Source organism: Hyla sarda, chromosome 8, assembly GCF_029499605.1.
Source record: "Hyla sarda isolate aHylSar1 chromosome 8, aHylSar1.hap1, whole genome shotgun sequence".
Classification (NCBI taxonomy): domain Eukaryota; kingdom Metazoa; phylum Chordata; class Amphibia; order Anura; family Hylidae; genus Hyla; species Hyla sarda.
Window position 1 is genome coordinate 227837733 of NC_079196.1, and position 12938 is coordinate 227850670.

Here is a 12938-nt window from a genome sequence, read left to right on the forward strand (position 1 = left end):
ATGTGTCCACAATGAGGAGATTACAGCTCTCACCTGTCCGGGACCCTCCTGAAGATACTTGACAGGTAGGAGACGCTGGTCAAGTCCTCAGACACCAGCAGATTGCGATGAGCCGTCTCTGGATCCAGCGTCAGAGGTGAAGCGGCTGTGGGATAAACAGATGGAGGAGATCGAAGGTCATTCATATGAATATATACTATTTCTGAGCAACCGGTTGGGAGATGGGGAGGTGGTAATGCTGCTGGTTGGGTTCGCCTTCCAGCTCTCGTACAGACACAGGTAGGATACCCAGATAGTTGTTCTTCTTACTGATGCTGTAGTAACCCTTTATACAGCAGGTTAAAAGACGATCACCACCTCTGACCACCGATGTTCATGTAAAATCAATCTCCAAAAACACTAGAGTTACTTAATAGTTACATTATAATACTGATCCTGTACTGATCCTGAGTTATATCCTGTATTATACTCCAGAGCTGTACTCACTATTCTGCTGGTGAGGTCACTGTGTACATACATTACATTACTTATCCTGTACTTATCCTGAGTTATATCCTGTATTATACCCCAGAGCTGCACTCACTATTCTGCTGGTGAGGTCACTGTGTACATACATTACATTACTTATCCTGTACTGATCCTGAGTTATATCCTGTATTATACTCCAGAGCTGTACTCACTATTCTGTTGGTGAGATCACTGTGTACATACATTACATTACTTATCCTGTACTGATCCTGAGTTATATCCTGTATTTTACTCCAGAGCTGTACTCACTATTCTGCTGGTGAGGTCACTGTGTACATACATTACATTACTTATCCTGTACTGATCCTGAGTTATATCCTGTATTATACTCCAGAGCTGTACTCACTATTCTGCTGGTGAGGTCACTGTGTACATACATTACATTACTTATCCTGTACTGATCCTGAGTTATATCCTGTATTATACTCCAGAGCTGTACTCACTATTCTGCTGGTGAGGTCACTGTGTACATACATTACATTACTTATCCTGTACTGATCCTGAGTTATATCCTGTATTATACCCCAGAGCTGCACTCACTATTCTGCTGGTGAGGTCACTGTGTACATACATTACATTACTTATCCTGTACTGATCCTGAGTTATATCCTGTATTATACTCCAGAGCTGTACTCACTATTCTGTTGGTGAGATCACTGTGTACATACATTACATTACTTATCCTGTACTGATCCTGAGTTATATCCTGTATTTTACTCCAGAGCTGTACTCACTATTCTGCTGGTGAGGTCACTGTGTACATACATTACATTACTTATCCTGTACTGATCCTGAGTTATATCCTGTATTATACTCCAGAGCTGTACTCACTATTCTGCTGGTGAGGTCACTGTGTACATACATTACATTACTTATCCTGTACTGATCCTGAGTTATATCCTGTATTATACTCCAGAGCTGTACTCACTATTCTGCTGGTGAGGTCACTGTGTACATACATTACATTACTTATCCTGTACTGATCCTGAGTTATATCCTGTATTATACTCCAGAGCAGCACTCACTATTCTGCTGGTGAGGTCACTGTGTACATACATTACATTACTTATCCTGTACTGATCCTGAGTTATATCCTGTATTATACTCCAGAGCTGTACTCACTATTCTGCTGGTGAGGTCACTGTGTACATACATTACATTACTTATCCTGTACTGATCCTGAGTTATATCCTGTATTATACTCCAGAGCTGTACTCACTATTCTGCTGGTGAGGTCACTGTGTACATACATTACATTACTTATCCTGTACTGATCCTGAGTTATATCCTGTATTATACTCCAGAGCTGTACTCACTATTCTGCTGGTGAGATCACTGTGTACATACATTACATTACTTATCCTGTACTGATCCTGAGTTATATATCAGACAGGAGGCTCATATCTTATGCATTAAATCTTTCTTTTTAATGCCCATAGCAGAATTTTTTTAAACAATTTTTAAAACGTATATCAACGAAAAAAGTCTTCAGAACTACAACTCCCATTTGTAAGTTAGATACGGGTTGTTGCTATGGTTTGTTGCTCTCTTCGCCCCTCCTAGCCCGACTGGCTCATATATAAAGGCTGCCTGGGACATCTCCTCCTCCTTCTTTCTGCTCATGGCAGAGATAAGATAAGTATTGTAGTACCTATAAGTATACACTGTGGTAGAATTGTATGAAGATTCGCGTTTTGGTTAGATAAGCACTTATCTTTCTTCAATTTCATGTTTTTCTTTCTTTCTATTTCCTTATGTGTTTACACATCTTACCTATTACTTTAATTTCCTTCACTTCTATCTGTAACTTATTCTTAGTATATATATATATATATATATATATATATATATATATATATATATCGCACAGGAACGTGGTGCTATTCCCCGGCGCTGTCCTCCTGTTTTTTCCTCTTTTCTTACTAGTCTGTCTACCTGTATAGGCGCCATTTTCTCTTTCACTCTCCGTCTTCTCCCATCTTTCCCGCCGCGGTCCGAGCGCGCGCGTCTGTTGGCGGAAGAGGGGCGTGCCTCCTACGAGGAGCGGCCGCTTAACCAATCACAGTAATCGCATCGGTATGCTTGCGAGATTACGGCGCAAGTCTGCTTATAGTTACCTCCTCTTCATCGCATCGTCAGTCTGCTGCCGAGCGGTGAGGAGAGCGGTATACTTCTAGATATACTGTAGGTTTTTCTTAGACTATATATATTGTTCTCCACTTAATTGGGCCTGATCACAGAGCACTCACAGACTTCAGAGTGATCTGTGTCCTACTGATTTGAGTCTCACAGAATTCTTTAATATGGCAGAGGAAGCTAACATTAACCTTCCCCACAGTGAGATGACAGGTCCGGGATTAACCCCTGAGACTCCCCAACTACTCACGGCTGCCCAAATACAAGATCTCATAAGCAGATCAGTTCGAGTAGCTCTAGCATCTTCCATTAACCCTTCTGCTGCTCAGCCTGAGGTTGTCAAAAAGGGCAAAGCTCCTTATAAACGTAGGCACCTGAATGCCTATTCCGACTCCCCAGCAGGGGAAGTACAATCCATGCATGAGGCAGGACCTTCCTCGGCCTGCCACCCCAGCCATCCTGATACTGAGCGACCCTTGGATTCCAAGGAGATACCCCAAAAGAGATTTAGACCCGCCAGACGGGCTAAGCCGGACTCCTTCAATGAAGAGTCAGACGATACATCATCTGAAGAGTCCAAAGTGGTAGTAAACACTGACTCTGAATCAGAGCATGAGGAGGCTGGGCTTACGGCTACCTGTAAGGAAGCCAACCCAGATTTACCATCCAAGGCCATTTTGGACTCCCTAGGGGAGCCATTTTTCAATCCAGATGCCATTTCCCATCCCAGATCAGGGGACTGGGCTCCACTCCCACAAGTGTCCCAGTATGTCGAATACTGGACAAGGAGAACACTGGATAGAACAAATAGGAACAAATTGAGGGCGGAATGCCCCAGACCATTCATTCCTAAGAAAGTTGCCACTACACCTGAAATTGACCCAGTACTTCTTAAATATCTGACAAAATCAGGAAAATATGCTAAAAAAAAAGGCATTGAAAGATCTTTTAAAACGATACAGGATCGTATTCTCGATCTACTGGGTCCGCTGACCAAGATTTTAAACTTGTCGGAGCAGGCAGCCGCCACGGAAGAACCAGTGGATTTAATCCAATTAAGGGGATGGGCAAAACGTGCCATCTGTCTCTTAGGATCAGCCAACACGACCTGTGCTACTGAACGACGCAGGTCAATTTTAATGAGACTCGACCCGCAACTCTCACATCTGGCGGAGTCTGAACCAGGACCTTCAGCTGATGGTCTCCTGTTTGGTGATGACTTGATGAAAAATATAAACAGATTTGTAGGACTCTTTAACAGCCTTGATAAGGCCCAGTCCTCTCTGAAGAAGTCCGCTACAGGGACCAAGGTTTTTAACAAGGCCGGCAGAGGAAGAGGCCGATCTGCCTACCGGAGCAATTATTACAGGGCCTACCCTAGACCTTCCGCTCAATCATACTCGCCCGTGCAGCAGCAGTACTTCATTCCTGTGGCACAGCTGGCCCTATTTTTCCCTCCTCGAGGACGCCCATGGAGAGGACGAGGTGGCAGAGGCTTCCCCCGATCTCGTCAACCCACCGGTGAGTATCCTGCTACACTGTCATTCACACATACCTGTGGGGGGCAGGCTGAGACATTTTATCCACGTCTGGTCCACGATTACAGCAGACGCTTGGATACTAGCGGCAGTAGAGGGCTATCACATAGATTTCTTCTCAAAGCCGGTCATGAACATCAGACCACACCCCATTCATTTTTCACCTACGAATGTACGCCTCATAGACATAGAACTAGAAGAACTGATATCAAAACAGGCGGTAGTGGAGGTCGACCCCTTATCAACCGGGTTTGTAAGCAACCTCTTCTTAGTCAAGAAGAAAGATGGGGGTTATCGACCAGTGATAAATTTAAGGCAGTTAAACCAACACGTGACATACCGTCACTTCAAAATGGAGGGGATCCATCTACTGCGAGACCTTCTGATTCCAGGAGATTGGCTGGTCAAAGTGGACCTAAAGGATGCATATCTAACAGTGCCCATGCATCCTTCTTCCCAACGTTTTCTAAGGTTTCAATGGAGGGACCGAATGTGGCAATTTACTTGCCTCCCTTTCGGTCTATCATCAGCTCCATGGTGCTTCACCAAGATAATGAAGCCCGTGGTAGCCGCTTTACGATGCAGAGGTGTACGCCTCATAATATACCTGGACGACTTGCTAATCATGGCAAGTTCCAGAACACAGGCCAATCTACACAAACAATGGACGGTGACATTGCTGGAGGAATTAGGTTTCCTCATCAATCACAAGAAGTCAATTCTCTCCCCTGCTCAGGAAATGGAGTTCTTGGGGTTCTTAGTGGACACCAGACAAGCAGTTCTTCGATTGCCCAAGTCCAAACTGGCCTCGATTCGCAAGGAAATCAGGGCGGTTTTGAAGAAGGGCCGGGTATTGCTCAGAGTCATTTCACGCATTGTCGGCTTACTATCGGCCTCCATTCAGGCAATCTTCCCAGCCCCGCTTCATTATCGGGCTTTGCAATGCCTAAAAACCCTCCACTTACGGCAAGGTCTGCGCTACGCGGACGAAGTCAATCTTTGTCCGGAATCGTACTGATCCTGAGTTATATCCTGTATTATACTCCAGAGCTGTACTCACTATTCTGCTGGTGAGGTCACTGTGTACATACATTACATTACTTATCCTGTACTGATCCTGAGTTATATCCTGTATTATAGTCCAGAGCTGCACTCACTATAGACAGATGATCAGATTACCTGGTTGGACTACAGACAGCATCCTCCTCCAGGCGTAGTACTCGTAGGGCCCCTTGAAGAGTCCTGTTCGTGGTTTCTTGTTGACCACATTGAGGTTTTCTTCCATTTCCTTTGTCTTACAGTGACTATAACAACAACAGAACACACTGGGATTATGCAGAGTCCCGGGACCATCTACCAGTTGCTGTAGTATACAATTGTCGTGTGGCTTAGGAGTCTCTCTCCAAGTCTATAAACCAGTGTTTCCTAACAAATGTGCCTCCAGCTGTTGCAAAACTACAACTCCCAGCATGCCCGGACAGCCAAAGGCTTTCAAGGCATGCTAGGAGTTGTAGTTTGCAACAGCTGGGGGCACACTGGGTGGGAAACACTTGTATAACTTGTTATTTTGTATATTACACTACTACCTCTGTATATTAAGGAAGTGCAAGGGTTAAAGGGGTACTCCGGTGGAAAGCTATTTTTTCAAATCAACTGGTGCCAGAAAGTTAAACAGATTTCTAAATTACTTCTATTTAAGTATCTTAATCCTTCCAGTACTTATCAGCTGCTGTATGCTCCACAGGAAGTTGTGTGGTTCTTTTCAGTCTGACCACTGTGCTCTCTGCTGACACCTCTGTCCATGTCATCAGTCATGTCAGGAACTGTCCAGAGCAGGAGCAAATCCCCATAGAAAATCTTGGTCAACACACACTGGACAGTGCCTGACATGGACAGAAGTGTCAGCAGAGAGCACTGTGGTCAGACTGGAAAGAACTACACAACTTCCTGTGGAGCACACAGCAGCTAAGTATTGGAAGGGTTAAGATTTTTATAGAAGTAATTTACAAATCTGTTTATCTTTCTGGCACCAGTTGAATTGAAAAAAAATAAAATAGTTTTTCACCAGAGTATCCCTTTAATTGGTTAACGACCATGGACGTGTATACTTGTCATTGTGCCGTTAACCATGTATGGCGCAGGCTCCCAACTCAAGCCTGCGCCATACCGGCCGGCTCCCAGCTGATTCTTGTAGCTGAGGGCCGGTGTTAATAGCCGACAGCCAGCTATTAACCCTTTAGATCGCCACTGCCAAAGCTGACAGTGGTGTCTAAAGTAGGGATCGACCGATATCGTTTTTTTAAGGCCGATACCGATAATCGGTGGAGTGCGGACCCCGGGCCCCGGGAACAGGTAATTATAAAACCGGGATGGGGGAGGCAATGGGGTAGCGGCAGAGGCAGTCTCTGGCCGGTGCGGTGGTGGGGGGTGCGGCGTGGTGCGGTGGTGGGGGGTGCGGTGGGGGCGGAGCGGGGGACGAGGCCTTATCGGATTATCGGCAAGGTAATTGCCGATACCAATAACGTCCAAAATCGTGAATAATGGCTGATAATATCGGCCAAACTGATAATCGGTCGATCCCTAGTCTAAAGGAACATTTAAACACTCATGGTGGTCCATGGGGTGATCCTCTGCTGAGGTAGCCAGAGGACTTACCTCTCCTTCTGTTCTGGTCTCGGCTCTTGGATTGATAATGCCTGGCAGGACCAGGATTTATCAATCGAGCGCAGATCACACAGATCAATGTGGTTCTATGGAACTCTATTGATCTGTATGAGAAATCTAATGATTCCTCCTAAAAGTCCCCAAAGGGGATTAATAAAGTGGGAAAAAAGTTTAACAAAAGTAAAAAAAAAAACACATTAACCCCTTCCTTATTAAAATTTTAAATCACCCCCTTTTCCCAAATTCCATATAAAAAAATATATAAACATATGTGGTATCGCAGCGTGCGTAAATGTACTATAAAAATAATAATCATGTTAAGTAAACCACGCGGTCAATGCCGTATACGTAAATAAATACCAAAAGTCCAAAGTTGCGTATTTTTGGTCACTTTGTATACTCTAAAAATAAATGGAAACGGAAAATTTAAAAAAGTTATATAGGTCAGAAGAGGAAATTTTTTACCTACTAATTTTTGTGCATAAAGTTTTCATTGTTTAACAGAAGTAAAACAAAATAAAACCTATATAAGTTGGGTATCATTTCATTCATATGGACCTAAAGAATTAGGAGAAGGTGTCATTTTTTACAAAAAATACTTGTGCAGAATCAAAAGCCCCGAAAAGTTACAAAATGAAGGTTTTTTTTTTTTTTTTTTCAATTGAGACTCACAAATATTTTTTTCTGGTTTCGCCATACATTTTGTGGTGAAATGATTGATGTCATTACAAAGTAAAATTGGTGCTGCAAAAAACAAGCCCTCATATGGGTCTGTAGGTGGAAAATTTATTTTTTGAAGGGGAGGAGGAAAAAACCAAAGTGCAAAAATGAAAAAAACCTGTGGTCCTTAAGGGGTTAAAGAGGCACTGTCGCCAACAAAAATATTGTTATTTTGCAGATAAAGTAATTGTAAGACTCTCTCTACTATATGTCTTTAAAAAATATTGGAGTTTTTACCTTAAATATCCAAAGGATAGGGGATAAGATGTCTGATCGTGGGGGTCCCGGCGCTGGGGACCCCCGCAATCTAGCATGCAGCACCCACCTGTAAGTACTGCTGGAGGCTCTGAGTCTTATGCCTCCCGACCACGGGGACGGAGTATCGTGACGTCACGACTCCGCCCCCGTGTTATGTCACACCCCGCCCCCTCATATGCAAGTCTATGGGAGGGGGCGTGGCGGTCGTCACGCCCCCTCCCATAGACTTGCATTGAGGGGGTGGGGCATGACATGGGGGCGGAGTCGTGACATCACGATACTCCGTCCCCGTGGTCGGGAGGCATAAGACTCAGAGCCTCCAGCACTTCCGGCAGTACTTACAGGTGGGTGCTGCATACTAGATTGCGGGGGTCCCCAGTGGCGGGACCCCCACGATCAGACATCTTATCCCCTATCCTTTGGATAGGGGATAAGATGTCTTGGGGCCAGAGTACCCCTTTAAGATCGTGGGGGGGTTGGACCCCACGGTTGGACCCCCTGCAATCTGAAACGTATCTCCCATACTGGGCCCCGGCTCTCCGGCCAGATAGCACGTGTTGACCAACGCACAAAGCGGCGGCTGTCACGCCCCCTCAGTTCAACTCTATGGGAGAGCTGGAGTGCTGCCTTAGGCAATCTCCGGCTCTGCCATTTCGCTGTATTGATGGGGCGTGTCGGTTGCCGCTTCGTGCAGTGGTCAACACGCACTATCTGGCCGGAGAGCCGGGGGCCCCGTACGGGAGATCGCAGGGGGTTCCAGCGGCCGGACCCCCGTGATCTGAAACCAATACCCTATCCTTAGGATAGAGGATAAGTTTTCCAATACTGGACTACTCCTTTAAGCGGGCCATACTTTTCAGGTGAACAACAGCTTTCTCTCATGATCTCCCCTTACAAGTCTTCGCTTGGCTGAATGTCCATCTATTCTGAATAGAGGGAGGGAAGAAAGCTGACGCCAGACTCTTCTGGAGACGACTTATCTCCCTGAGAATTAATGGGGTATTCCAGGAAAAAACTTTTTTTTATATATATATATATCAACTGGCTCCAGAAAGTTAAACAGATTTGTAAATTACTTCTATTAAAAAATCTTAATCCTTTCAGTACTTATGAGCTTCTGAAGTTAAGGTTGTTCTTTTCTTTCTAAATCCTCTCTGATGACACGTGTCTCGGGAAACGCCAAGTTTAGAAGCAAATCCCCATAGCAAACCTCTTCTAAACTGGGCGTTTCCCGAGACACGTGTCATCAGAGAGGATTTCGACAGAAAAGAACAACCTTAACTTCAGAAGCTCATAAGTACTGAAAGGATTAAAGGGATACTCCGGTGAAAACCTTTTTTCTTTTAAATCAACTGGTGGCAGAAAGTTAAACATATTTGTAAATTACTTCTATTAAAAAAATCTTAATCCTTCCAGTACTTATTAGCTGCTGAATGCTACAGAGGAAATTCCTTTCTCTTTGGAACACTGATGACATCACGAGCACAGTGCTCTCTGCTGACATCTCTGTCCATTTTAGCAACCATGCACAGCAGATGTATGATAAGGGCAGCATGGTGGCTCAGTGGTTAGCACTGCTGCCTTGCAGTGCTGGGGACTTGGGTTCAAATCCCACTAAGGACAACAATAAATAAAGTGTTATTATTATTATTATAACGTCAGCAGAGAGAACTGTGTTCGTGATGTCATCAGAGAGCATTCCAAAAAGAAAAGAATTTCCTTCAGCAGCTAATAAGTACAGGAAGGATTAAGATTTTTTAATAGAAGTAATTTACAAATTTGTTTAACTTTCTGCCACCAGTTGATTTAAAAGAAAAAAGGTTTTCACCGGAGTACCCCTTTAAGATTTTTTATTAGAAGTAATTTACAAATCTGTTTAACTTTCTGGAGCCAGTTGATATATATAAAAAAAGTTTTTTCCTGGAATACCCCTTTAAAGGATAGGACCATTGAAAGCCAACATAAATAAATGTCCTTTCCCCCAGCAGCTGCCTTTGAGCGGGAGTTGGAGTTCCCCCATACACATAAATGGTCAGCCGATCCGCTGAAGTTGGTGGGTTTTTGGTGGCTTTAATGTGATGACCAGATTTAGGGACAACGCTTGGTGTACTGGGTCTGGATGCTGCTCTTATACTTAGCAGTATCTTCTATATTTTGACAGGGGTTAATTACCCTCGTGGTGTCGCCTTGTGGAAGCTAAGCGTGCCAAACAGCACTGTCCCGTCATCACCTCTGCCTCTACTCTTTAAAGTTTGCCTTACACGCTGTATTTATGCCTAATCTACAGTAAAGAAGTTTTCTACTGGATGGTGAGTGCTGTCTCCTATTCTTCTGTTTTACCATTTATACTGCATTGTACCTGGGACTTTACACCACCGCATCCACCTTAAAGGAAAGGTTCACACAGGTCTGTAATTAGCTGGGTCAAGTTAACCCCTCCAACAGTGCAAGTGCCGCTCCACTATTCTCTTGACTCTCTTAAAAGGTATCTCTCATCAAAAAAAACTTTTGATATATTATAGATTAATGTATGCAGAATAACTTCACAATTCCATGTTATTAAAAAATATGCTTCTTTCTATTTAATTTTCCACTTTGAAGAAATGACCACTAGGGGTCTCCCTACCAGTCCTGGCAGCAAGCATTTCAGACTCATGCTGGAGTCCTAAACACTACGAGCTGCCAGTCACATATATATTATATACAGTATATACCAGGTTATACCAGCATGGTCCATATCACTATATACAGGAGATATATAACTTATACCAGCTATACATATATATTATATACAGTATATACCCAGGTTATACCAGCACAGTCCATAATCACTATATACAGGAGATATATAACTTATACCAGCTGTACATATATAATTATATACAGTATATACCAGGTTATACCAGCATGGTCCATATCACTATATACAGGAGATATATATAACTTATACCAGCTGGACATATATATTATATACAGTATATACCAGGTTATACCAGCATGGCTCATATCACTATATACAGGAGATATATATAACTTATACCAGCTGTACATATATATATTATATACAGCATATACCCAGGTTATACCAGCATAGTCCATATCACTATATACAGGAGATATATAACTTATACCAGCTGTACATATATAATTATATACAGTATATACCAGGTTATACCAGCATGGTCCATATCACTATATACAGGAGATATATAACTTATACCAGCTGTACATATGTAATTATATACAGTATATACCAGGTTATACCAGCATGGTCCATATCACTATATACAGGAGATATATATAACTTATACCAGCTGTACATAGATATTATACACAGTATATACCAGGTTATACCAGCATGGTCCATATAACTATATACAGGAGATATATAACTTATACCAGCTGTACATATATAATTATATACAGTATATACCCAGGTTATACCAGCATGGTCCATATAACTATATACAGGAGATATATAACTTATACCAGCTGTACATATATAATTATATACAGTATATACCCAGGTTATACCAGAATGGTCCATATCACTATATACAGGAGATATATAACTTATACCAGCTGTACATATATATTATATACAGTATATACCCAGGTTATACCAGCATGGTCCATATAACTATATACAGGAGATATATAACTTATACCAGCTGTACATATATAATTATATACAGTATATACCCAGGTTATACCAGAATGGTCCATATCACTATATACAGGAGATATATAACTTATACCAGCTGTACATATATATTATATACAGTATATACCCAGGTTATACCAGCATGGTCCATATAACTATATACAGGAGATATATAACTTATACCAGCTGTACATATATATTATATACAGTATATACCCAGGTTATACCAGCATGGTCCATATCACTATATACAGGAGATATATAACTTATACCAGCTGTACATATATATTGTATACAGTATATACCCAGGTTATACCAGCATGGTCCATATCACTATATATATAAGAGATATATGACTTATACCAGCTGTACATATATATTATATACAGTATATACCAGGTTATACCAGCATGGTCCATATCACTATATACAGGAGATATATAGTTATATACAGTATACATCCAGGATCCTGACAGAACACGGCCGCACAGATCCAAACCAGGACGCTGCATCAGTTACTCTGGTAGACCTGAGGAAGGCACATGTTAGTGCAGAAACGCGTTGTCTAGTTGTAAGCCAAATAATGTCGTTGTCATCCTGTGCATCGCCTGGAGACGGTTTTATGCCAGTTCTGAGCAGCGCCTATTCTTTTGATCCCCTCCATTAAGAAGTAGGATTATGCGGCAGCTCATTTACGATTCATCTTCCACATCTTCCATATCGCTAGCACAATTCCGGCAGGTCAGTATATCACTTTGGTGCGGTGGTGGGATACACACCCTTTAATATACTACACAAGGGAACACCCCCTTTTTTCCCCTCAGTTGACTTCTATATACAGAAGATATATCCCTATTTCCTATGGACTTCAGAAGACAAGAGACAATCACCTGATGTTCTGTCATCTTCTCCGCCTGCATCTTGCTCATTTTGATGACTTTATCTTGTAATTCCAGTTGCTTGATGATATTTAGAGACAATGTAACCTAAAATGAGAATTATTTTGCAGTTATCATTAGGGATGTCCCGCTACCATTTTTTTAAGACCGAGTACGAGTACCGATACTTTAGTTCCAGTACTCGCCGATACCAAGTACGAGTACTTATATATTAAAGGGAATCTGACCCCAGGGTGACGCGGTTTCTGGCGCTGTTTACCGTATGATATGTGGGTCCTTGTTGTACAATGGAGGCGGCCGCTGTAGTATGAGCCAAGATTTCTCTCTTCTCCATTGGGCAGAACAGGGAATTTGCATTGTGGGTGAGAAGAATGATCACATGGTGAGGAGCGGCAGAAACCGGGTCACCTGACCTATCTACCTATAAATTCAAGTTAGTGCAGGTGACTCTGCTGTAAGATTGTCTTTAATAGTAGGGAGTACCCCCTTGTAGACATTAGTAGCAGCCCCTCTTGTAGACAGCAGCCCCCT

General features: G+C 42.6%; 2 protein-coding genes across 9 annotated transcripts in view; one reads left to right on the forward strand and one right to left on the reverse strand.

Moving 5' to 3' along the window:
* LOC130283978 (zinc-binding protein A33-like) overlaps positions 1-12938 on the forward strand; it is a 112673-nt gene that overhangs the window by 45055 nt on the left and 54680 nt on the right. For all 5 annotated transcript variants that reach the window (XM_056533816.1, XM_056533821.1, XM_056533819.1 and 2 more), the window contains exon 3: positions 10006-10153. The gene's annotated coding sequence lies outside the window, so the exon portion shown is untranslated. The remainder of the gene's footprint in view (positions 1-10005; positions 10154-12938) is intronic.
* Positions 1-12938, reverse strand: part of LOC130283980 (zinc-binding protein A33-like) — a 34770-nt gene that overhangs the window by 2398 nt on the left and 19434 nt on the right. Inside the window, exons 1-3 of one of the 4 annotated variants that reach the window (XM_056533827.1) lie at positions 12399-12481; positions 5382-5506; positions 34-145 (exon numbers count right to left, since the gene is read on the reverse strand). In XM_056533827.1, the coding sequence (XP_056389802.1) occupies positions 34-145; positions 5382-5487 (218 nt within the window). In that variant the 5' untranslated portion in view covers positions 5488-5506; positions 12399-12481. Of the gene's footprint in view, positions 1-33; positions 146-5381; positions 5507-12398; positions 12495-12938 lie in introns of those variants that run through there. The other 3 variants (XR_008846895.1, XM_056533826.1, XM_056533825.1) reach the window with 3 other exon arrangements.